The 27,042-nt window shown below is 37.7% G+C and overlaps 1 protein-coding gene across 1 annotated transcript; it reads left to right on the forward strand.

The window, feature by feature from the left end:
* Positions 1-25,547, forward strand: VAPA (VAMP associated protein A). The gene is made up of 6 exons (XM_005517260.3): positions 1-206; positions 16,775-16,927; positions 19,127-19,230; positions 21,184-21,264; positions 23,609-23,785; positions 24,737-25,547. The coding sequence occupies exons 1-6, from the start codon at positions 131-133 to the stop codon at positions 24,893-24,895; spliced, it is 750 nt and encodes a 249-aa protein (XP_005517317.1). The 5' UTR covers positions 1-130; the 3' UTR covers positions 24,896-25,547.
* Positions 25,548-27,042: the final 1,495 nt, after the last annotated feature.

A 27,042-nucleotide genomic window follows, 5' to 3' on the forward strand; every position in this document is an offset into this window, starting at 1 on the left:
ACCGCCCGCCCGCCGTGAGGGAGCGGCAGCACCGCCGGCCCCCTCCGCCCCTCCTCCTTCTCCTCCGCCTTCTCCTCCGCCTCCTCCGCCCTCCCCCCTGCCCCTCCTCCCGCCTGAGTGAGCGAGCGAGATGGCGGCCGCCGGGGCTCTGGCGAAGCACGAGCAGATCCTGGTGCTCGATCCGCCCACCGACCTCAAATTCAAAGGTGAGGAGGGGGGAACCCGGCGCGGCGGAGGGGAGCGGGGCGGCAGGGGCGGGGTGTCCCGTTCCGCCTGGGCGGCGGGCCGCCTCCGGGCGCCGCGTTCCCTGCTGCCCCCCGCGGGCGGGCCGCGGTGCCGGGCGCTGCCCGCCCCCCGGGGGATGGGGGCGCCGCCGAGCCGGCGAGCGGGATCGGCCGCCGCCATCTTGGGATCCCGCGGGGATCCGCGGTGCCGGGTGGGATCGGCCGCCCCTTCCCTGCCCCCGCCCGTTCCCCCGCCCGCCCCGCCGTGTCACCGCTGCGCTCGGAGGCCCGGCCCCGGAGCAGCGGCGCCCGGGGACGCGGGTGTCGCTCTCCGGTCGCTGGCGGTGCGGGCTCCCTCTGGCAGGAGAGGCCCTGGAGCGGGCTGTGGAAGCCTTGCGGGGTTCCAAGCTTCACGAGGCTGCCCTAAGGTCTGGCCTTGTCCCACTTTCCCTCTCAGGCGTGTTGGGGCCGCGGTGTACGCGCGGAGCTGGTGCGGCGCTGCACCGTCAGTGCCCGGCACCCGCGCCCTCGCCCCGGTGCATCCCAGCCCGGCAAAGGGCTCCCCGCCCTTTACCCAAAGCTGTCATGTCTCTGGCAGGCTATCGGAACGTAAACAGGGAGCTCGCCTCTTCCCTGGCAATGAAGGAAATGGAATGCGTGTCTTTCGGAAGTTTTAAGTGTGCTGTGTGTTGCGTACCGACCGCATGGCAGCGACTGCTGACGTGCCGCTGTCAAAATAGGTCCCAGCTAGTGCTGGTATCGTGTGTGTCCGTGGTTTTCTCTCCTCATGAATTAGATAGTTGTGAAAGGAAAGGATCTGTCAAAAATGAGTGATCGTTGAAAGGCAAGGGCATAAAGAAAAGCGTGTCAGAGCACGTAGTTTTTGTGATGACATCTTATACCTGTAAGGGGCATTGAGAAAAATCTCAGAACCTTTCAGATTTGGGATCATCAGTATTATTATTATTTTTTTTTAAACATAGTTAATATTATGGAAACTTACATTTTAAGATGTTGTGACTGGTGTGTCAGCACAGGTACATGCCTAATCCTGTACATTCTTCTACTTTTCTATTTTACACTTTTCGTAGGCTCATTTTTCATTGTTTTAGGGGACAGAGTGGAATTTATGATGTTGTAAAAATCTTCCACGGGCAACTAGAACAAATGAATGTTTATATTAGAAAAGAACACTGTATTCCACCAAAATACCTTTGGTCTGGCTTAGTATTTAGATAAATTAGCAAGCTATACTTGTTTTATTGATCTGTCAAATCAGTTAATACCAACATCTGTCTAATTATGCATATTAATTTCTTAATAGCTTCAATTTTAATTTTTTTTTAAATTGCACTTTCATACACAGAGTCAAAACTGTTGCAGGAACTTGTAATTTTTACTTGCATTTTGCATTGTTAAAATGCTGGTCTGGCTGCACTCACATTTCACTATGCTGTGTTCAGAACAGGTTGATGCAAGAACAGGTTGGGGGAAAATGCATTATTTTATTTTATTTTTTTAATTAAAAAAATACTGTGTCTAATTCGCAGTGTGCAAATGTTGAGATGTCTTTGAGCTGGAACTAAGCTGTATTGGTGTGATATGAAACAGTGTGTTGATAGAATAAATACTAGATTAGAAATTCTATGTGAAGCTGTTGTCAGCGATCTTTATTGTGCTGTGTGTTTATGCACTTAGAGCATGAAATGTGTATTCTTTAGGCATAAACTTTGGTTTCAGGCTAATGCATATATTAGGAAAATTTCTGTAGAGCAGACTAAGCAAAAACAAAATATGAAGCATAATGAGACTGCAGCACTCTCTATTACTGTACTATTGCAGTAATATACTATAGAAAGTGCTATCAATTGAGAGAGCATCGGGTGTACGCTCAAGAAATATTTTATAACTGCTTATTATTTAGAGGTGTTTAAAAAGGTTTGTGGGCCACAAAGTAACCCAGTTCTAAAGTACTGTGTTGAAGAATACAGTATTGGCAGTAGGGAATTCTGAGTGTCACCTTTTAAAAAGTAATTGGTTAGTAAGAAAGAGAATATATGACTCAGAATAAATGTAGCTTAGTGTAGGAAAAATGTAAAACGTTGTTAAAAGAATAAAAGTATACTTTTTTTTTCAGTGCAGCAGGTTATTCAAAGTTATTATATTGGTACAATCATCCATTTTTATTATTAATACTGTTGATGCATATGTAACAGAGATCCAGTTTAAGTCTAAACATTTGAAGTGAACGAATAATTTTGTTGGTTTTCTTGCCTCAGGAAGTTGTAATGGATTTTCTGACCTTTAGGGTAACAGTGAAATGTGATAATGTGCCCCTTTATAAACAACTGTGTCATTAAAAGATACGTAGTACTTATCTTAAGGAGTTGTTAACAAGGCTTTAAATTCATCATTGCCTGATGAAACTGCTTTTTTTATTAATATAACCTAATTTACTTTGTCAGCAAAAATAAGTTCTGTAATACATCTACCCTTCAATTTTATTTAGCACGATTCAAGGGGTGTTCTAAAGAACATGTCCTGTGGTAGCTACCACATTACATAGTTCCCTTGGTTTCCAAGATTTCAATCCTGTTTTTATAGTGTTTGTAGTCCTAGAAATTTCAGTCATTAATAGTGTTTGAGTCATGGTTAATTCCCTCTGTCACCCTTTGGTAGGTAGGTTTCTTTGGATTCTGAAACTATCAGGAATATCTTAAGAAAAACTACAAAACAAATAAGTACTTTTCATAGTGTTGTGGTACAAATGTGACAAGGGGAAAAAATGTACTTGAAAGTGATGAAACCAAGAGGCAGTTGATAAACTATCTGATATCACTTTCATACAGTCAGTATGGAACAGTGAAAATTTGCCTCGTGGCAAAATTCTGGTCATGTACCCAGGTTCTTCAGCCATATTGCTCCTGCAGGTTGGCTTTCTTTTGTATTCTAATGTATTTTATTTAACTTCTCAAATCTGATGATGTTGGAGTTTATTTAGGACTGGATAGGAAGAATTGAAACACAAGACACTTAAAAGCAACCGATTTGCTTCTTACTGGTGTCTTCTTCATGTGTCACAGACATGTAGTTATTGTTGGTAGCTCTAGTTTAATGAAGATTATGAGAATCTGGAGTTGGTGTCCTTTGAATCAATATGTTTTTGAATATTTTTTTTGTAAGCAGTTGTGTAGTTTAATAGCAACATTTGAAGTTTTAAGTTCAAAAATTTGTAGCTCCTTCCTTAAGCCAAAGAAGCCAGTTCCACAATTTTAAGTAACATGGATTTAAGTTGGTCTTGAATTATGGTCGCTTTTTAAAAAAAACTTTAAAAGCCTTCTCCAGATGTTTACATCAGTCATAAGACATGCTTCTGCAACACCTAATTGAAAATCAACACTAGTTGATTTGATGTACTTTGGACGATTAGTAGACAGTGTTCAGAATTTGAATTTCTTGTGATTCAGGTGTGTCTGACTAGCAATACAAGATTATAAAAATGCCTGAATATTCTAAATTTATATTGTTTATTGAAGTTCTTGCTTACACGTGTGTGAAGTCCAGTTATATTACCTTCATAAACATCTCAAAATAATGAGCCACTCTTTTCCTTTAGCAGACTAAAATAAAATTTTGAATGTGTCTGTGTGCAGTAAATTTTGTTTTTGATGGGTTGAGTTACTAGGAGAGATCAGTGTGACAGACAATATTTGATTTCTGATTGTTGATCTGAATCATAGTCTAGAATTGTCAGTGTCTAAAATCAGCTATCAGCTGATGTATGTTCAAATGACTTTTCATGGGAGGTAGAGAGCACTTCACTCAAGTATTGCAGCTTATTCTGAAATGCAGATTTCGACAGCCTTTTAAATAATACAAAAATATTGCTGTAGGTTATTTTGTAATCATTAAACTGCTGTTGGTAACACTGAAAGCCATGGGATGTGTGTTGCTGCAAATTGAGAAGGTGGAATTTAAAGGCAAAAATAGCTCAATGTTAAATGCATCCCCTGCCCTCAAGATCTGTTGCCAGAATTGGCCTAGGATGTCTTTTGGTTTAGGCAGAGTTTGAAGTCCTCAAATGTGATCTTACTGCCTTACTTGTGTATATCTTGATTAGGTCAAATTTTATGCCTGCTTTCACTCTCTTCGAAGTACCAGTAAATTTGTGATGTCCCAATTTTCTAAGGTTAGAAAAAAAAGATGATTGGGATGTCAGTTTTCTGGTACCTTCTTCATTCAGGAACATTTTGGAACTAAACTGTGGGAGTGTAGAGGGAGAAAAACTGGTTGTAAGTGATTACTAATATAGTTGTGACTTTCTGATACTTTGAAATGGTTCCATTTAAGTTAATATTTTTGCTGGCTGAGAATTGCATAATGGCAATAAAATGACTCAGTATTCAACACGTAGTCTGAATCTTTTTTTTTTCTTTTAAATACAAGAGTGAATCTTGGGATTGTTTGTTCTTCCTATATGTGTACTTCTCCCCATTGTTTCATGGCTCAGATGTAGTGTGTGTTAGTATTTTAATTTCTTTAAATTATATGTATTAATGAAAATAGAAGCACAGGATGATTTGTGGGAATGTGTTGAGGAAGAAAAAGGAAGGTAATATTTTTTATCTGGTGTTGCTTTTTAGGTGGCATTATGTTATACAGTCATCTCTACCACTGTGCTAGACTGCATTTAAAACTGCCTTGCGAAAAGGGAGTTATATTGATCTGTGAAGTCAGGTGTATTATAGTGTTAGATTATATTTTGGCAGAAATAGTTTGTCATTTGTTTTAAAATTCAGTAATGGAATATTTTCCTGTGGTGATAGAGGTATACAGCAGTGAAGATTTAGAAGTTTTGTCCTTTACCTGAAATTTGTAGGGTTCTGTTTTACTTAATATTGCTGTTGCTTCCCTAAACAGTGAAACACTATCCAAACCTCACATCTTGTCCTTCTAGTGTGTACCAATGATTATTGGTATAAAAGCTTCACCTTTGCATTATAATTACTATAAAGTGCCTACTCATCCTGCTTGTTGATAGCATAAGCAGGTGTTCTAGATCACCATAAGACATTTTTATTAATATTATAAAAACATTCTGTATTATGCATGAACAGTGTACTGTTATTCAAGGCCGGGTTGAAAAGTAGAAAGTTTGAGAGGCTTGAGAGGAGCTGTTTTATTGCATCAGTAAATAGGTCTGAATATTTAGTGCACTGACTGTCCATTGTGGAAATAAAAATGGTTCCTGTTTTGGCCTGACCATGGTTTCTGAACATTTTACTTTCTGACCAGCTTTGTCTTTGGGAGGTACTTGTTAACCAGATCTTTTTGACCATCAGTCACTAAAGGATTTTACATGCTTCCCTTATAAGCCATGAATTCAAGTAGAAAAGGTTTCTGAAGAGAACTTACCGTATTAAAAGTGGAAAACCAACCCTGACTAATTAGATAAGCATTACACTTTCCAGTTCGGATGTTGTCAGTTTACAAGGCTTTTGGTGTCAGATGAACCTGATTAGTGAGTGTAAGCTAATTTCTTTAAAAAGAAAAAAATCAGCAAAACGCCTCGACTAGAATAATTTCTGATGTGGCATTTTTGAAAATAAAAATGCATAAACATGAGTTAGAATTTTACTAACTTGGTTTTTCTTAAGGTGGTAAAACTTTGTTTGGGGCGTGGTTATCTTGGCCTCTAGCTTCTCTTGCCTTTTAGTGTTGTTTTGGATTGTGTAAGGTTATTTCCTGGCATTTTAAGTTATTTAGCAATGTAGATGTCATATTTCATTTTAGTATTTTAAAGTATGTAGAAATAGATGGTTATGTAAAGGAAACTAGATATTTTCAGTTCATTCCTATATGAACAAGGTCTTGTGAATTAAGATAGTTTGCTGAATATGGGTCCTGCTGTAAGACTTCATGTGTTTAATAACATGGAAGAGGAAGAAAACAAAAAGAAAAAAAAAGTGTTTGTATAACATGAAAAAAAATAGTCAAATCAGATTTTTCCCCTTTGTTTTTCAAAATGTGGTCTTACTTGGATTAAAATCTTATTCTGACACTTCAGTGCTTGAATTGGTCTAGCCTCAATAGTAAGCAAAGCCTTGGAGGAAAGAATAAGGACACTGGGGTAGATGGAAGATCGAATAAAATGCAGTGTCTCAGGTAGAATGTGGTAGTCTGATCTGAGACTTTCTCTGTCTGTGATATTGCGGCTTGCCCTGACCCACGTGCAGGACCTTGCACCTGGCCTTGCTGACCCTCATGAGATTCCCATGGGCCCACCCTTCACTCCTGTCAAGGTCCCAGTGGATGGCATCCCTTCCCAGCAGTGAATCCACTGCATCGCTCACTTGGTGTCACATGCAGACTTGCTCTCAGCCCCACTGCCAGTGTCATTGATGAAGACACTGAATGATACTGGTCCCAGTATGCATCCCTGGGGGATATGGATACTGTTTGTTGCTGGTTTTCCCTAGAACATTCCAGCATTGACTGTAAATGTTTGGATGAACCACCCAGACAATTCCATGTCCATCTAGTGGTCTATGCATCAAACCCACATCTCTCTAATTTAGGAGTAGGAATGTTGGGGAGGACCTTATTAAGGGCTGATGTGTAGCTTTTCCTTTGTCCATTGATGTTCACCATAGAAGGCCACTAGATTAGTCAGGCATGATTTGCCCATGATAGAGCCATGTTGGCTGTCACTAACTCCTTGTCTTCAATACATTTTGATATATTTTTGGGGAAAGTCTATTCCATTTATCCTTAATGACCTTGGTATGAGTGGGAGTGTGATGGTACAGCTCACTGGTAATGCAAGGTTAGGAGATGTGATGAATGCAAAGAAAAAAATTGGATGTGTGCTAATAATAAAACATTTTTTAGAAGGGATGAAAAAGAAGTAAAACTAGTGACTAGTACTTAATCATGGGTTTATTGTGAATGTGACAAGTCATGAAATGGGGCAAACACAAGACTGTAATTTTGTAGTGGAAAGTATTAATGTCAAGATCTTTGGCTTTGATGAAGCTTCATCTGAATGCATCCCCAGCAACACCTAGTCAGATAAAATGTACCCAAATGGGAATGATGCAAAGACAACTTTATTAACACAAGTGAAGTAGAATAGCTTTAGCTTGTTAATCATAGCAAAATGAAGACTGAAAGGGGATCTGATTGCTATCTATAAATACATCAGCAAGGTAAGCACCGGGGAAAAGAAAATCCATCTAGACTAAAGGATAGGATTAGTGGAAAAATGAATTTGCTTCAAGTGGCTGTGGATGTATTTAGATCATTAGAAACTTAGCTGAATCTGAATCTTGTCAGTCTCAACCAACCTTCTAAAAATTATGTGGGCAAAAATAGTTTTAAATTAATCAGATACCATCTTACAAAATTATTAGTTTCATGTAGGCTTCAGAAAGCTTCTCCTAGGTCATGAGTTTACAATGTTCTTGAAAGTTTGATAGGACATTAATGGTACACAATTCTGTACTTAGGCTACAGCTGGTATGTGGTGTTACATTCCAAGACACTAGAATAGCTTAACTGAGATATATTTAATTTTTTTCCTTTGTAAAAAGGGATATCCATGAATTTAAAAGTCATATACATGGGAGTAACTGCTCCATATGTAAAATAAACCTAATAATTCTAGTCCATAGGGATATGATGTTTATTTAAGATGTTATCATGTGTATTACACTATAGTGCTAATAAGGGCAGTAAACATAGTAGACCCACTGAAAGTAAACTGTTTGGTTGTTTAATTTGAATGCCCACTAGCCACCTACCAGGCATATTCTATGTTATAGCTCAGCTTGGAACTCCAGCTGCTTCTGTAGAAGTGACCTGACTGGTCCTGAGAACTGTGGCTGCATTAGCTCAGCTCAGTACATGGATCCTCATCCTACTGATGAGGAAATGGAGTTTGTGCTCCTGCCTGATCAACAAGACCGACTAAATGCAACTTCTGCTTGAATCAGGTGTTTGTTTACCTGAATGACCGTAGGAAATGATTGTACTTGGCTTTCAGTGGCTTTGGAAATGGAGACTTGTAGCCTGTACTTCCAGAGACTGCAAAGTCACCCTGAAACTGCAGTGATCTGTTGGTGTGCTTGGGAGGCAGTCTAGTGTCAGCTAGATCTATCTGTAGGAGATTTTAATGTCTGATATAAAAGTCTGTTTTGATCAGGTTCTGTGTTATGTGGTTGGATACCATGTAGCAGTACAACAGATAAAACGGTTCCCTTTGGGTTTTTTTACAGAATTTTCTGGGGTTTTGTCCATGCTGGGAGACTGGTGAATTTGACTAATTTTTAAAGTTACTTTGTTGTGCTGGTGGGATACTGCTTGCAAGGAAACCAGTGGAAACTACAAGAGCTTTGGTGGTCTGTTGAATGTTCGTGTCTGGCGTCTGATACCCAGTACTTGGAGCACATTGGGAAAAGTGCAAAGCAAGAGCTTCAGATCAGGTCTTCAGTGGGAAGACTGATTATCTATGTGCCACTACAGCTGTCATCTAAGATGATTACAAGTGTTCTGATTACTGCTATAGAGTTTGAAGAGTATCTTGTATGTTGCAATGCAGATCAGTTAGGTATATCCAATGGGAGGTTTCTTATATGACGATGCATATGGATTTTAAGCTGCCGGATATTTGAATATTTTAAGCAGCACATCTGGGTTTTTCAGCATCACTAAAACCATTTGTAAGTTATAGCAGGTTAAATACAAAGCAAATGTAAAAGGAAAAAGGAAAGGGAAAAGTTACTTGTTTATTTAGTTCTGTTGATCAAATATGCTAGTATTCTGGAAATCTAAGAACCTCTGTAAATATCAGACTCATTAGTTATGCTACCTTATGCAAGCAAAGAGAATAGTTGCTCCAGCAGAAGGGGTTTATAACATAGCCCTTACTGAACTAAATCTATACTGAAAGATTGGGTGTATATATTAGTTGCTTCATGAATTTGGGGGGATAATTTGATGGTTTAAATGTTCAAGTTTAGCACCACTGAAATATTTCTGCTGTTCTTGTTATTTCAGCAGTGCTTTGGCATGAATACTACTTTATGATTAGATCCTGAGGACTTTATCCTGGTAGAATTAAGAGCTACCAATTTTAGTATGCTCTTAATATGTCTTTGGCAAGAATAACAATGTAATCGCATAAAGCTAAATTGCAAGTAAGAAATTCACAATATTATGGAGGTTAAGTTTAAGTTACAAGCATCCCTTTGATGTTAGTAAACAGACAGTTCTTTAGTAATGGCACTCTTTCAATAGGAAATATATGAACAATAGACATATATGACTGACTTGGACCTAGACTGCTAGATTTTAAAGCTTAAGCTAAATACCAGCAATAATATCTTTGGATGAAGTTATTCCGTGTTATACCATCTTACTATTAGTGGTGTTTTGTTGCTATTAAGGCTAAAGAAACTATTGCCCATATTTAAAACTAAATGCAGGACAGTCTACCTTTAGTCTGTATTTTATCTAATATATAAAGAAAATAATGTTCTCTTGACCAGAATTCCTGGTAATGACCTGTGGCTTTACTTTACCCTTGAGATAGATGCTTACTGTATTTTTACTGTGGTTTCTCGCTACTAACAACATTTCAGTCACAGGCTGGGGTGAATAAGAAGTTTTGATCCACAAAAAATATGTAAGGAAATGTTTTGTCTGCTTTGAAATGTCACTGTGTTGTATTTTTGTCTTTTCTCTGTCAGAATGGCAAGCAAAGGTTTCAGCTTCCATTTCCCTTACACCAGCCCTCAGTAAAGCAAGCATGCCAGCATCTGCACAAGCACCTCTAATAAGATGTGTAGCCATATGCAGCCTCTGTCCCTTTGACAGAGGAAGATGAGCTACTTCAGGATTAAAAAATGGGCATTGTCTCAGCATTTTTTAGAAAGAAAAAATCTATGATAGACACATCAGAAGCATGAATGCTGACAGCATGTCATTGTGGGGAGCTCAGATAAAATCTGATGCTACCCCTTGTAAACAGTGGTAGCCTAGAATCAGCCCTCAGGAATTGTGGACATTGAGGTGTGTCAGCTTTCTTATGAAGCCTCTTTTGCATTCTATATTTTACATGCAGGTTGATGATAAAACAACTATTTCTCAAGTGCCAGGATAGAATAAGAAATGAAAGATTCTGTAATGCTAATATATAATTCTAATATATTAATATCTTCCTGAGAGCCATGGTTATTTGTAGGTATAATTAATCTCTCACCTTCATCCACTGATTATTCCTGATCATTCATATGCATGTGTAAGTATTAATCCATGAAACATAAGCTATTATGCTTCATAGACCATGAATAATTTTAATGTAGGTGATTTGTTAGAGATGGGATTTTTCTTCCAGTTGAAGAAGGTATTTGATTGGTCATGGTTCTGGTATTTCAAGAGGAAGGAGTTATTTATGTTCTTTGGCATGTGTGTTATATATTTTCTTCAGTTTTTTTTTTTTTTATAGAGGTCTGAATATCAATTTCTTAAAACAAATTTATGGAAATAAACAATATTCCACTCACTTTCTTTTGTGTCTGCTATGTCACCTATGCTTTTTTCAGAAAGTACTATAAAATTCAATTTTGAGCAATAAAGTACTTTGAGTATATTTTAAGATTAATTTTCTTATCTGATAGTCAAGGTAGTTTTGACTTGCTACAGAACGCAAGTATTTCTCATTTTTAGATGTCTTTCCTTCAGTACCTCTGGTGGAAGGTGATCTGGTCAAGGAATACTTGAGTAAGCTAGACATAGTAAGTCCAAGGACTCTGGTGGAATACACACGAGTGCTGAGGGAACTGGCACGTGGACAAACAAACTGACAGGAACCTTGTGAAGTTCAACAAGTGTGAAGTCCTGCAGCTGGGGAGGAACACCTATCCAAGCACCAATGCAGGTTAGGATCTGACCAGCTGAGAAAGCGGCTTTGCCCTGGGTGTCCTGGTGGCCACCATGTTGATCATGAGCCAGCAGTGTGCCCTTGCTACAAAGAAGGCCAGTGGTGTCCCAGGCTGGAGCAGTGTTGCCAGCAGGTTGAGGGAGGAGATCTTCCCCTCTGCTCAGCACTGGCGAGGCCACAGCTGGAGTGGGGGTCCAGTTCTGGCCTCCTCAGTACAGGAGAGACATTGACATCATAGAGAGAGTCCAGGGGAGGGCCAGGAAGATGATGGACTGGAGCATCTCTCGTGTGAGGAAAGGCTGAGAGAGCTGGGGCTGCTCTGGCCTAGAAGACAGAAGGCTTGGGAGAATCTTACAGATGTATAAAATACCTGAAGGGAGGGTGCAAAGAGGATGGAGATGGGTGCCCATGAGCAGACCAGAGGTAATGGGAACACCTTGAAACACAGGAGCTTCCTTCTGAACATGAGAAAGCACATTTTTACTCTGAGGGTGACCAAGTAGTGGCACAGGTTGGGGAAGCTGTAGAGTCTCTATCTTTGGATGTATCAGAAGTATCTTGGCCATGGTGCTAGGCAGCTGACTCTGGGTGTCTCTGCTTGAGCAGGGAGTTTGGCCCAGATGACCTCTAGAGGTTCCTTCCAGCAACAACCATTCTGTGATTGCTATGTCAAATAATGGGAAAGAAAAACAATTAAATTTTGGCCTAATTTAAAAATTCAGCATTACATCATACAAATATAGATTACATGGAGCTTTCTTAATTTAACTAACTCTTTCTTTACTCCATTGTTACATTTGATTCTGGCAGAATGAGTTCCTAGAGATCTTAGTCTGTTCCTTTCAGGTCTATCTGAAAAGTCAGTTTTCTTGGTCTTAAAATTTGTCTTGCTTGGTTTACTTTGTCACTATTAGTTTTTATTCTGCTGACTTGAACTCATTTCTTATTTATTAGGGCTCAAACTGTCAAATGCAGTAAATGAGTTTTGTCTGCCCAACCTGCCTTTATTGTGCACCCAAAGAAAACTACCCTGAGTTTGTTTTAGTTAAGGTGCATTGAAGTGTTCTGTATATTGCAGGTGCTCTTGGGAATTCAAAGGTGGCGCAGCAGCTGTGGACAAACAGCATTGTGTTTAAAGCATATAATCCCTATAGTTTTTGAAGTTAATACTGTAACACATTTAAAAAAGTTTGGATTCCTTTTGCCAGCCTGTGTACTTTTTTTATGTGTACTTACATTGTTTTTAGATGTGGCTGAATGTATCACTTTGCTGTACCAATTGACAGCTTAAATAAACTTTAATTCAATGTATGAATGAGAGTGTTTTCTGGCAGAGTTGGCTTAGATATTGGCTTTTCCAACAGCTACAGTTCATTGTCTTAAATTGAAGAGGGCAATGTGCATAACACTTATGCTTTTTCATAAAATGCTGTTGATTTTGTTTAATAATGCATGTTCATTTTTGTACAACTCTTCAAGTGATCTGCTTTCTAATTATCAGAGATTTTGTGTAATTTAATGAAATTATAATTTCTTCTTACCCAGTTTAAGGTAGAGGTGGTATTTTAAGAGAGGCTTTTTGTGTACATTATGACAGCCTTACTAATTTTGAAAGGAGCTTCTTGCTGACCGAACCTGTCCCCTTCTCAGAAGTGCTTTGTTGGCTCTGTACTGCCAGCAGCTAGAGATACTGACATGGGTCTCTCACCTTTCCCAAGGGTACCAAGCCTGTGGATGTTTAAGTCTTTCTTCCCACATGAGGAGGGTGTGTTCGCATCATAATTTTTTCTCTGATGTTTGACCATCTCACATAGTAGAGAAATGGCTTTTGAAGCTGGGACAGTGAAGGAGACCTGAATCTGAAGTGAAAATGATGATGAAAAAGATCTGTGTATGGGTCCTACCTGTCCAGTAATACATATATTTTGGTTTTACTGCAGCATAACTGTCAAGCTTGTGGCAAGCTGGGAAACTTGGCACTGTTTCAGCAGTAGAAACTGGCTCTGCATAATCTGTGGCATTTCTTCCTGCCCACTAGTTGCTGTAGTCCAAGCTGTGTAGTTGCCAGAGGCAACCCTGGCATTAATGTTGTGGTGACTGCACTGCAAGATAGCTGAAATAGAAACTGAACACAAAGTTTTTGGATATGTCTGGTGTTTCTGAGTGTGATTAGGCAGGTGTCTGTCTTTTTCTAAGGCCCTCGTAAGTCAAAGTGACAGGAAAACTTGTGGCATGAATTGTCACTGCTCCATTCAAAACCAGTTGGAACAAACCGGTACTCTCACAACCTTCATTCCAGGAAGATGCTGTAATTGGTGTCTTGAATTTACACTACTAAGAGAGTTGTTGAACTCACTGTACCCTTTGAAGTAACTCTGGACTTCCAGAGGTCATTAGATTGAGATTACAGGTTTATTAAGCAGTGACCTCTTGTCATTAGACATCATGTTACATAGGTATATAGCCTGAGGATTTTATTAGTTTATTTACCAGAGGGTCTGTGTGTACAGTTAGACATAAGCCTGTCTGAGATTTAAGTGCTTAAATAAAAATCTGCTTGGGCCTCAGTGTCATGCAAGCAGCAGGTGAGATGCTATTTTTGAGATTATAATGCTGCCCTGGCGTAGCTGAATATTTACTGAGATGAAGTGCGTGTGCATTTGTACATTTTGATGCACGAGCAGAATGTTTGTATCCATCTTTGCCAGTTCTTTTCCTTGTTTACTTGCAGTCTGTGTAGTAGAGTCCAAACATTTCTCATTCCTGGTTCTTCTGCCTGTGCCCCACATTTTTCCTCAAGAATGATCATAGTTTAGGCTTTTGCACTTAGGCTGTTACTGCCAGCTTGTGCTTCATTTCCCCAGTCCTCCAAAGGTAGTGGTGCTTATGTTTGTGTAGTAGTGAACTCTAGAATCTTCTTCAGTTTCTTTTTTGAAGGGTATGTCATGCTAACCTAGATCATATGGCTCCAAAAGGTACTAAAATTTTTTTTCTGATTTTTTTTCCTTCTGTCTGTTCCTGTTGGTTTGCCACTAAATTACCAAACAGCTGGGTTCTGCAGGAACAGTGAAATTCAGTCATCTTTTCCTTTTGTGCACCAATTTTTACCACCTCTTTATTAAATCTAATGGTTGCAAGTCTTGAGAGGCTTTATACAGCTATTTTCTTTAAAGCTTTTAGAAAGCAGGTGAAAGGTAAAGCTGTCATAAGCATCCTCTAGACCTTGAAAAATATTTCAGTCACCTTTGAAAGAAATATCTGATTCTAAAAATGTCCTAGAGCTAAAAGCCTTTTTTTTTTTTTTGTGAAGTATCCAGGAAATGCAAAGGATGCCACTGCATTCATGTACCTGGGAAAGAAAAAAAGATTTCTTTTAATTATCTGAGGTGTTGAAACTGACAGTAAATATTAGAGTAATTTGTAGAATATTTTGAATCCCATCTCATTATTGCACACTTTAAGGAGGCTGTCTTGAGGAGACCTTTCATGTCTCAAAAGAAACAGAACATCTTTTATTTTAGTTTAAGAACCAGTTTATCATCAGTGTATAAATTCACTGTTGCTTTGAAACAAGCTGCTTTTGAATAGTATTGCTCCTTTTCTCGATGACTGTGCTTTTCAAAATGAGCCTCTGAACTGTGTCTTTTTTTCCTTTGTGCAGAATGTCCTTAGTAAAATTAGTTGAGAAGATTGAGAAGCAGAGCTCCTCAGGTTGCCTAGAGTTGCAATTAAAAAAAAAGTAACCCACAAGTTTGAAAGCCAGATTCAAGGTGCTGTTTGTCTCTGGGCACTGTAAAAGCAGTGGTTATTAGATGACTAATAGCTTAGGTGGTTAGTAAAAATACCAGAATAACTTCCTCAAAAATGTGTGTGTAGCATGAAAAAAATACATGTTTCGTGTGTTATGAGTGTATTACCCGTCTTAGAGTGAGAAGAGTATTCAGCTGCCTAGTTTTAGTTCAGTTTGTAGTATGGGTGATGGGAATTATTTCTGGATCTCCCTCTATAGGTAAATACTGGATCTTGCAAGAACCATCAAAAGATGAGTGGCAGGAAACTTTCAAGTAATTTTGTGAATCTTGGGGGCTGTGTAAAATTAACCTGGATTGAGACTATGACTTATTTCATCCACCATATAAAGTCAGATCAGGAGTGAAGTTTCAGACAAGTAATGCCAGTTCCTGTTTTGTCAAAAGAACCTCACTGAATATAAATCTAGCTCACATGTATCTTCATCTATGTCTCAGTATTCCTAGTTCTCAGTAATTCTCTTTTTAGTGTTTGTATTTATATCTTGGTGTTTTGTGTTAGGACTGTTTAACACTCTCAAAATCAAGTACTTGGAATGAGTTGTAGAAATAAAGACATCAGTCAAATAGTGAGCCCTCTAGTGTAGTAACATGTTTGATAGAGGGCAGTGCTATTTCCTTCAGAGAAGTGCAGACGCCTCTATGGAATAAGGTGTTCAGAAAGTAGTTGAATTCCTGTGTCTCATGCAATTAGTGGTTTGGTTGTACTTACCACTTGTTCATATCAATTATATTTTTCATCCAATTTAATCTGTTGTTTGCCTTCATTGTAGTTTTTTAATGGGAAGCTTGTTGCATTTTCAATACTCATACAAATTATTTGTAGTAATTTAATGTGTAGTTTTAAAGAACTATGAAGAAGGTTCTTAATAGTTAATCTGCATGTGGAATATTCTGGAATAAATTTCATGTTCATATGAAATACCATTTTTCTAGAGCCTTTGCAGTCTTGCTTTCAGATGACACAAACATAAGGGAAATTTAACACTGCTCAGAATGCTGTGAATATTATTTTTCGTGCTGTTACTGTGTGGCATTGCATCATGAAGGTGATCTCTGCTGGAAGATATGCTTTTGCAGCTTGATATTGAAATTACACCTCTTGTCCAGACTTGGAAGGAATTCCTATCCTGAAGGTTTAGCATAAATACAGTTTAGAGAGTACACTGCATTGAATACATAAATATAACAACTACAATAGCAACTATTGCTTTTCTGGGGATCAGTTAGAGTACATGCATAAACAGAGTATCATCTCTCTTGATTGAGTTTGAAAGAGGAGATTGATGCCTTGTTTTGTTAAGTCTGTAGCAGCTCAGAAGCCAACGGAAGTTGAAATTTCAAGAGCAGTGACTATATTTTAGTCACAGTGTTTTCTTTCTGTAAACAGATGAAATAGTTCCAAAGAATGTGTTGCTTCTATTCCTGAAGAACAATTCAGCAAAATTTACTTTTGTGTATGACCAGTACCTTCTAGTATATTTCAATATATATTATTAATATTTCAAATATTAAGAATGATTTGGTAAGAATAGCATATACATATATGAACCACTTGTGTCAGCAGCTTGAGTCTGTTGTAATATGAGTTCTTGATTGCTGTAATGTATATTGTTATAACTAAGGTGATAGAGCACTCTGCATATAACACAGTGTGTGTGCCTAACAGGTGTATGATTTAACCTGCTTTTAGCAGTTTGTTTGCAACAAGATATATTTTCAGAGTTACTTGTACTGTATAAACAGATTTCTTCTCCAGAAATACATGTATATTTTAAAAAGACAAACTTTTTTTTCAGGTCCCTTTACAGATGTAGTAACTACAAATCTTAAACTACGAAATCCATCAGATAGAAAAGTATGCTTCAAAGTGAAGACCACAGCACCTCGTCGATACTGCGTGAGGCCAAACAGTGGAATTATTGACCCAGGATCATCTGTAATTGTTTCAGGTAAAAACAAATATACGCAGTTGTAGGTTAAGTGTTTTTAAGGCATTTGATGCAGTTCCCTAATGCTTGATCTTAGAGACTGTTTGAAGTATGTCAGCTTTTTAAAACTTCTTTATTTTTAAATAAACAGGATTCCCCTCATTAGTGTGATGACAACTTGATGTAGAGCTGCAGTGATACATGAAGAAATCCTCCCTGTAGAAATACTTGCCTTTGTCACATTTATCTGTGGTGCTCTGAAAGGAGGAAAAGCAAGTTGAAAATGGGCAGTGACATTAACAGTACCTTTGCCTTAGACTATTATATTCATGTTCATATTCTCAAGTAGAGCATTTCTTGGCTGCTCTGATATGCTTAAAATAACATTTCATTGCATTTAAGAAAAAATTAGTTTACACTTGTATCTAGTTGTTTTTCTCAAGAAAATGGGAATTTTCTAATCTAATATGATCTGTAGAATGGGACCCTTTAGAACATCATTATTCTTACCATGGGCAGTTCAGCATCTGGACTCATGTGGATTTATTCACTGACTTGGGGATGAAAGATCATTTTACTGAGAATTGATCTAAGGTTCAAGTAGTCAAATACTTTTTTATTTCCATCTTCAACTACAACTTACAGCCATTTTGCCTTAGCTGTGTGTTTGAGCTGGTATCTCGGATTTTTCTAGTGGGTAGTTCGATATCACAATCAAGACCTTGCTGGAATTTCTCTTTAGGGAATTGAATAGATTGAGGGATTACATCCTGTGTGTTTTCATCATTACAAATCATCCTTTTAAATATTTTTGTTTTTTTAAATAAGTTAGTACTGGAACTGTAAACAATATTGTGGCTTCAGATCTCCAATAAAGAGAAACAGTGTCACACTGCTTGAGTCTTCAGTTGGCACAGCAGGAAGTCTTTGATGTGCCTATTTCTGTATTGCTGGATTCTCATGCAGTTATTCAGCTACAGTGACCTCAAGATGTTTTCAAGTGCAGTTGTTTAGTTATAGTGATTCTGCTGTGCTTTTTCAGAGCTAAGTTCTTTTCCCCAAAGTGTCAGCTTCATCTTTTTGTTTTTAGGCATATAATTTCTTTCGGGTCATTTGCTAAGATAAGTGTGCAGATTATTTTTCTAGTGACCCACTTTATCTCATCAGTCTCTCATCTGAATATTTTCAGTGCTGAGTCATCTTTCATGTAATTAAAAATAGATTTCTCTCACATTGTTGTGCAGAGAGAAATAGCTATAGGATACTGTGGGCTGGAGTTCTTATGTTCAAAACTGAATGTTGAGGTAGTGTTAGCTGTCTTCAGTCTGTTTAAAGCATTGGGCTGATTCAGAGCCAAGCCAGTTTTTAAATTAATTTTTGGAGATGTGATTTGACAGTCATTTTAAGGAAGTCCACTAACATTTTTTAATCATTTATTACTTTTCAATTGTGAATCACTAAGTAACCTTCTTCAGCCATGTTTTTTCATATTTTTCCGAAAATACAAATTCCATAAGAACTGTTTTTGTTTACCTTGGTACCCTAAATTTGCTATTTAATAGCCTGTCATGTATTGTTTAACTTGTTAGCAGCAATTGCTTTTTGTTGGTTATTTTTTCGTTATATAGCATGTTACTCTTGTTCCTTCACAGCTTGCTACTGTTATTTATTAATGTTTTTCCTTCTGCTTTTGCATTTTTCTAGCTATATCAGTATCTCTGCTGTAGCTTTTTCATTACTATAAAATAGGTACATATACAGATAACTGTTGTAGGGCTCCATGTAATTTTTCTTATATTTTTTGGAACTGCTTTTGGTTCTCTTAATTTTGTATAAAGATACACTGAACTGGGATTCCCATTCTGTGGAAGACAGGTGTAGGTACACTGCCAAATAATTTCTCTCTCCAGTTCACCGAGTCCTCATCCTCTGGTAGATCAAGTTGCAGTATACACATATTTAGATGTAATTTTTTTGTTCTCTTTTACAGGATCTGTTTGTTCATATTTGTATATGAAATGTCTTTTCCTATAGTAGTAACAGGAATAATCATGTCAACCACACCAGACTCTGACCTCTCAGTCCCTTTTTCTACAGTGTATGCACTGCCTTTGCATTTTAATTTTCAGTGTTTATTTAATGAGGAATAAATCTAAAGTAGATAGCATGCTTGCTCTAGTGATTAGCTGAATAATCAGTTTTATTTTTTCTTTGGAACAGTAATGCTGCAGCCTTTTGACTATGACCCAAATGAGAAGAGTAAACACAAGTTTATGGTACAAACAACCTATGCACCACCAAATATTACAGATATGGAGGCAGTGGTAAGTAAAAATGGACTAAAATGGTTGTTGTAATTTTTTTTTTTTCTTACAAAAAACCTGGCTTAACTATAAATGATTCACGTTTTTACAATTTCTTTTTGAAGAAGAATTGGGTTTTCTCTGAACAAGTGTGACTTCAAATGTGACTTAGAATTTTAATATGAAATACAAGGTCAGTTCTTAGTATTTCCTGTAGAAGTTATTGAACCTCTAGGAAATAGTAGTGACTCTAAGGTAAGGTCAGTTCAGTGTTAAAATATGGGCATATTATACCTTTATATGCAGCTAATTTGAAAGGGATAAACAGATTGGATTTGAAGTAATGAAGAGTACATTCAAACAGCAAGCCTGAAGCTGTATGAAAATGGGTTCATTTGGTATGAAAAGTGTTTAAGTGAAATGTTGAATGGGATGATAATGAATTAAAACCTTTTCAAGACTAAGATGTGTCTCCCTACAAGATACCAAGTGGCTAAACACAGCACAAATGATAGAGTTATTTTCTGTTTTAACGGAACATGTTGTAGCTTTACTTCTTAGGCTGGGCTGGTCTGATCTGATGGAAGATCCAGAAGGAAGATATGTAGGTTTGTGCTTGTTAGTTCAGAAGTAAGGTGCCTGTTTCTAATTTTATTGGCTGGCAGCAATGAGAATGAATCCCTCAGTTGTCAGAACATGCCTTTTAGGGTGTACGTGGACTCACATAAGTATGTCCTAAGGTGGAGGTCAACATTGCACATGTGTCTTAATTCTACAAACTATTTTAAGGAATGCTTGAGTTCACACAGGTACATTTGATGTTCACTCAAGGCAGAGAAGGAGAGGGGAAACAAAGGATAAATATGAGATTGTGTAAATTGCTGGAATCCAAGAGACCTTTTCAGGTTTGGGCTCTGTCCCCTTATATGAAGGCAAAGACTGCTGTGGCTCTTCATTGGAAGCAGTGGAAAACCTAGATTTTGTGAAGCTTTGGAGACATGAAAGTTAACATCTGTCTGCCTTTTTGAACTGGTTTGTTTTTCTTCATATGCTTTAGTAGTTCTTGGTTATGTGTGGTAAATGAAGCATGCCTATTTGGTGAGGTTGTAAAAACCGACTTCAGAAATACTTCAAATAACTGCTTTCTTAGTGAGTTCAGGTATACAATACTGAGAAACAGATCTTTCAGGAAATCACTAATTGTAGGTAAAGGTTGCTGTATAACTAATGCCACTGGAAAAAACAATAGGAAGGATGTTATGAAAAACCTGAATATTTGAATCTGCAACACCTATAAGGTAACAGTAGAGGACCTGTTAGAAAAATTGCTGCAGACTTCAGAGCAGTCTCTGAGCCTAAGAATTTAAGGCAACTACATGAAGTGCATACTTTGAAAGTTAATTGTCAATTGAGTAGAGAGATTCCAGTGTAGTTTAGCTATTTAAATATACTGAGGACCATTAGAATTTAAATGTTTTTTAAAAACGGCTTTGAAAAATTCTCTAGGTCCAAATTGTCACATGTTATGTGAGGAACTAAAGAAATTTACTCTAGAACACATGGAGAGTCACTGAAATATGTCTTTCCATCTTGTATTTAAAATCATTGCTTCCAAGATAGGATACAAGAAGTACATTTACTGAGGCATAATAGTGCTAGAACTTCTCAAACTAACTCAGATGCTACTTGTTTCTCATTGTGTATTAAGAAACCACTGTATTGTCCCCTCCCTATTTCGTACAAACCTCTGATGGATCCATCAGTATTCAGTTTACTCTTTTTTATTTCCAGAGTTGAATTCACAGCAGTGAGTGTGAACAAAAAGCATTGTTCATAAGCAAGTCTGAAAATTGCGGGGAGGGTAAGCAAGGTATTCAGCTGTATAGGAAGCCAGTGCTAAGAGCAAACTTATGAACTGTTGAGATGTTTGCATGAGTCCAGCATGTTAAGTAATTGTGTTAATTGTTTTCATAGTGGAAAGAAGCGAAACCTGATGAATTGATGGACTCCAAATTGAGATGTGTGTTTGAAATGCCCAACGAAAATGATAAACTGGTAAGTAAGGAATAAGAAACTGTCATACACTGACTGGTAGGATCTCACAAAATTTCAGGGTTTTTTTTAATCGATTGGATTTAATGATGAAATTAATTGATAGAATTTGTACTAAATTAGACAGGAGGGGTGTTCAGTATATAACTTTTTAAGGATGCATAGAATCATGGAACAGCCCAGGTTTAAAGGGACCTTGAAATACCATCTTGTCTAAAAGGGAACACTGTCCAACCTCATCTTAAAAATCTCCAGCAATGGAGAACAGTGCCAAACACACTATATTTTTGTTATTTTTATACTTCACAGTTTTCAGGTGCAATCTCAGTTTTATATTGGGGGAAAGAGATGTAGAGATTGCTTTTGTGGTCTGCATTTTTTGGTTGGTTTGTTGTTTTTTCTTTTTTTTTTTCTTTTTGATAAAGGATAATTTATGAGATGAAGGTGTAAGCTTCCTAAATATGTGTTAAACAGTGAAAACATAAAGGTTGAGCATTTATTATCAAGGCACTTACTTATCTACATTCTGGCTTTAATTTTATAAAGTGTGTAATGTAGTGAGAGAAGTGGAATGGGTTATATAAAACTACCTCCTTTTGTACTTTCTCCTAAGAAACTGTCCCTAGTGACAGAGGAGCTTACTCTTTAATTAAAAAATCAGCTCTTTACGGCCATTCTTAAGGGTCTTTAGGCCGTTTTAGGGCCAGCTCTTTAAGTCCATTTTTCTTATGATGCAAGAACTCTCCATCCTGATGTGTAAGAAATCAAGGAAGGCAGGCTGGAAAAACAGCATGAGCAAAGGTCAGCTTCTTGCATTGAGGAGTAAGAAGGCAACATACAGCCAGTGGAAGCTGGGGCATGTGACTTGAGAAGTACAGGGATACAGTTTAGGGGTATGTAGGGGTGGGATCAGGAAAACTAAGGCACAGGTGAAATGGGATGTGGCAAGGGATATGAGGAGTAACAAGAAGGGACTCTGTAAGTACGGAGTATGTTAGAAGAGAAAGGACAAGGAGAGTGAACAGCCCTGAGAAACAAGAAGGGAGAACTGGTGACAACAAATATGGAGAATGCTGAGGTACTCACTGAGTTCTTTGCCTCAGTCTTCACTGGCAATCAGGCTTGCCATGTCTTGAGGGTTCTTGTGGTTGAAAAGCTGGATTTGAATCTACAGTGTGTGCTTACAGCCAGAAAGCAAATTTCATCTGGGACTTCATCACAAGAAATGTGGCCAGCAGGTCAAGGGAAGAGATTCCCCCTCCCTCTACCCTGCCCTTGTGAGACCCCCTCTGAAGTCCTGAGTCCAGCTCTGGGTTCCCTAGCATAATAAGAAGCATGTGGACCTGTTGGAGCAAGTCCAGGGGAGAGCCATGAAGATGCTCAGAGGGCTGGAGTGCCTCTCCTATGAACACAGGCAGAGAGAACTGGGGTTATTCAATCTGGAGAAGAGAAGGCTCCATGCACACTTCATTGCAGCAACTTTTAACACAGGCATATACTGATAGGAAATAAAATAAAAGAGGAAATAAATAAAATAGGAAAGATTTGGGTTAGATGTTTGGAGGAAATTCTATACTCAGGAAGTAGTGAGACACTGTTACAGGTTGCCCAGAGAAGTTGTGGATGCCCCATCCCTGAAGGTGTTCAAGGCTGTGTTGGATCAAGCTTTGAGCAATCTGGTTTGGTGAAAATTGTCCCTGCCCATTGCGGGGGTGAGTTGGAACTAGATCTTCTTTGAGGTTCCTTCCAACCCAAACTATTCTATGATTTTGTGATTTTGAGCAGAGCTGTGAGAATTAGATAGTTAATTTTAATATTGTTCTTTTCACAGCTTCTTGTGACTTTTCAGAATTAGTAATGGATGTTTCAGATGCTGTGAGACTTAAATTTCATGTTTGTGCAGCACTTTATTTTCCTTCACTAAAATGTATTACAAGTACAAAACATTTGTGTCACAATACTTCATAGGAGTTTGTGACATGACTTGTTCTAATTTGCTTTGTTTCTTACTAATGCAGGATTACTTTCTTGCTTTTATTTTTTCCCCCAAATTCAAATGCTCTTTGGTGTATTTTATGTCCTCTTTTGGATGCCTCCTGGGTCAGTATTAAGCAGCTAAAGTGTTAATTTGTGTCTCAATAGAGTGTAGTACCAGGTAAACAGTGCAATCTTCTCTTGCTTTTTTAATACTTGAGCTAATCAGAATTGAACTGTCAGTGTGTCTGTTCAGCTTACTGTAAATCCAAACCTCATTGAACTATATTAATAGTTTAATTGTTTCACTTTTAAGCTGTGGATGATTTTTCTCTAGGTAAGTAAATTCTCAAATCATTCTTGATGTTTGTAGAATGATATAGATGCAAGCAAAACCACCCCAGTACTGAACACATCTAAGCAGGATGGACCGATGCCAAAACCTCATAGTGTTTCACTTAATGATACTGAAACAAGGAAGCTCGTGGAGGAGTGCAAAAGACTTCAGGCAGAGATTATGAAGCTGACAGATGAAAATCGGCACCTGAGAGTAAGTTCAGCATCCACATTTATACTGAAATGGCTTCACTCTTCTTGATTGAAAGGTCTAGTTTGTAATCAGGCCAAAATATGTATAATCTAGAAAGTAGATAAAGCTGTTAGAATGTCAAGATTGATTCATAATATGACTTCAGATGTATACAATGTGTATTTTGAACTTCTCAGTGATTGAGACTTTGTGACTGTCATGGATGAGACATGGAAGCTGCATGATTTTCTTCTTAAATTAAGTGGTTCTATTTAAGGTGATCTTAGTTACTTCAAGTCTAAGTTGAAGCTACTGAATTAGTAGCTTTTTAAAAGTGCTTCATTTTTCATTAATATGAATAAGTGAGATCCAGAGCAGTAACATTTTGTATTACAAACAGCTAGAGAACAAGAGCAATTGTTTGGCCAGCAGAGGTAAGCAAACACTATGTTCTTGTACCTTTATGTAAAGGTGTAATTTCAGTGACCTGTAACTAGTAAATACATGACTTTGTGTCTTTTCTATATATTTGCTTTTGGAAAAGTTCTGACAATTTCATTGGCCATTTAAACAACTATGAAATAATATGATGTCTCCATACCTGTTATTCTGATGACATTGACACTAAACAAAGCAGATGTTTCTCCTTAACAATAAGGAATTACTGCTATTTAATTTTGACACATATTAAGTAAGAGCAGAATGCTTCATTGGGCCTAGCAAGATTTTTGGTATATTTTTTAAGAGAGACTAGTGAAGAGAGACTAGTGAATTACAGTCCTTATTTAAAATGTAGTTCTCTATGTTCATGTCTTGGATTTTGGTGTGATGTAATGTTGTATGTGTTGAGGGTTTTTTAAAAACTTTATTTAAATATTCACCAGTAAATATGGCCTTTTTAGTTTAGTTTTTACTATCCTAGTAATGTATTTATGGGTTTTTTTTTCCATCTGTGTTTTCTCCTCCCCTCAGGATGAAGGCTTGAGGCTCAGAAAGGTAGCGCACTCGGATAAATCTGGATCACCCACAGCTTTGGCCCTCAGAGATAATGGCTCTAATTCTCTTCCTTCGCTTCTTGTTGTAATTGCAGCCATTTTCATTGGATTCTTTCTAGGGAAGTTCATCTTGTAGAAAGAATGAGTGAGAGAAGCATGCAAAACTGCAGCTTCCTTTTTTTTTTTTTTTTTTTGTTCTGTTTTGTTTTCTCTTGGCCAGAAAAAGGTTTGTTTACCTACCACATCATGGGTAGTATGGCCCGAGCAGCCGTTCTTGTGTACAGCATCATAACAGGCTTTGCCTTTAATGATCTCGCACGGTTAGAAAACACAATCTGAAAAGACAAACTGTTCAGCTGCTGGACAAAATTGTACATTCAGTCATCAATAGCAGGTATCAGTTGCACAGTCAGTCCTTTATGAAAATTCATAAATAAAGAATTGTTCTTTCTTTCTGTGGTTTTAATAATTCGAAAATTGTTCAGAGTCTTGTAAATGTTATTTTAATAATACTTTAAAATTTTATCTGTTGCTGTTACCTCTTGACAAATGATTTATTAGATTGCTAATCCCACTCATTCAGGAATATGACAAGAGGTATTCTGGGGGAAATGGTGCCTCTTACTGTGTAAATTTTCTCCTTACCTTACTTTGCTAATATCATGGCAGAATTTCTTTCTTATTCCTTGTGAGGCATTGTTGAGAGTTCTTCATCCTTAACAGTCCTGTCCCATAATATTTAACATGACAAAAGAAATAAAATTGTTAACAGATTTTTCTGCTGGGTAGCCTGTTTGTGTGTGTCGTGCTTTTAGAGGGGATTCTTAACAAGTTCATTGTACATGGTAATTTGCTACTTGTAACAAATGGCTATTTTGAAGTTTATTTGCTTAAGTCTCTGGCTTTGACTGTTGTAATTGAGACTTGGGAAAGAAAAAAAAAAAAAAAAAAAAAAGGTTTCCATTCCATTTGTTTTAAAAAATGAGCTGTTTTCTGGCTGCTTTCAGCTACAAAGAGGATGGTTATCAACCTTGTTTTGGGACAGAATAATATAGATATCCAGCAGGTGCAAATGCCAGACATGAATGTTTTCAATATATTAACAATTTGCTTGGATTGTGCAGGAGTGTAATAATCAACCTTCTGTTCCATCTTTGAATCTTCTGGGTGTCTTCCAGGAGTCAATATTATTCTTTGATTTCTTAAGGGTACTTAATTCACATATATTAACTTAGTTTATAATTCTGTTTTAGCAGATATTAAAAAACGCAAGTTGAATTATTCGGACACCCGTAATGAATTCCGTGATGCAGAAGAGTTGATATTTGCTGAGTTGCTCACCTTTTGCTCAGTTGCTCATCTTTGGGAAATAAAAAATTATTTTATGCAGCTCTTGGCAGATCTACCTGTTTTAACCATGTATAGCTAAGTTTTAAAAAATGCATTTTTGGGGTCTGAAATGCTTCCCTGCACTTAATCTTATGTCTTGCCTCATCTCTGAATATGTCATAAAAACAAACAGTAGTATTGAAACAAAATATTATCTGTACTTCTGAGTAAGCGTAATCCAATACAGGGAATTACTTGTAAACTTGAAAAACTGTGGAAGAGGTATACTCCTGTAAGCAAAATTGTGTATGCTCTTGGACAGCTTGACTTGATGTGGTGCAGCTAAGTGTGTTAGACCTTGGTATATGCACACCTTATGTAGCTGAGGAAAATGTTCTGGGAAAGATGTACGTTATTTTGGTTGCCTTTGATTTCTAGTGCTCTTTTTAAAAAAAAAAAAAAATGACATCACATTCTGTCATAGCTCTCTCTGATAAACTTTCTTTATAAAATCTTGCACATATAGAAGGAAGATGATGGAGAAAATGCAAATACTGCTTATCCTTTCACTTAAGCATGCAAGCACTGATGTTTTCAATTGTTCCAGTGTCTGCATTCAAGTCTTCTTCCATCCCAGTGACTGGAAAAAACTGTGTTAAGGTTTTGATTATTTTGGTTCCACTGGTTCAGAATGGTGTATTTCTTCTGATTTTTTTTCTCTAACAGAACAATTCCACATCAAACTTTCATAGCCTGTTCCAAACTGATTACGTGGAAAATAACGAAAGCAATATTGTGCAGGATGTAGTTTGCTTCAGACAGAGCAGTCATTCCTGCATTGAAGGGAGAAAAACCAAACAAAACCCTCTGGAAGATCTTAATATGTTTACAGCATGGTGTATGGAGGTTTTCAAAGGTGCTAGCACTTAGAGGACTTTAAACTAGAAGAACTAG

Source organism: Pseudopodoces humilis, chromosome 1 (genome assembly GCF_049639895.1).
Source record: "Pseudopodoces humilis isolate 2021_Gansu_Grassland_sample_001 chromosome 1, ASM4963989v1, whole genome shotgun sequence".
NCBI classification, from domain to species: Eukaryota; Metazoa; Chordata; class Aves; order Passeriformes; family Paridae; genus Pseudopodoces; species Pseudopodoces humilis.

What these genes read in the sequence shown, in the direction of transcription:
- VAPA (XM_005517260.3), top strand. Translation starts at nt 131, where the DNA reads ATGGCGGCCGCCGGGGCTCTGGCGAAGCACGAGCAGATCCTGGTGCTC. An exon ending in CACCGACCTCAAATTCAAAG is followed by an intron (nt 207 to 16,774) that starts GTGAGGAGGGGG and finishes CTTTTTTTTCAG; the next exon opens with GTCCCTTTACAGATGTAGTA. An exon ending in CCAACGAAAATGATAAACTG is followed by an intron (nt 21,265 to 23,608) that starts GTAAGTAAGGAA and finishes TGATGTTTGTAG; the next exon opens with AATGATATAGATGCAAGCAA.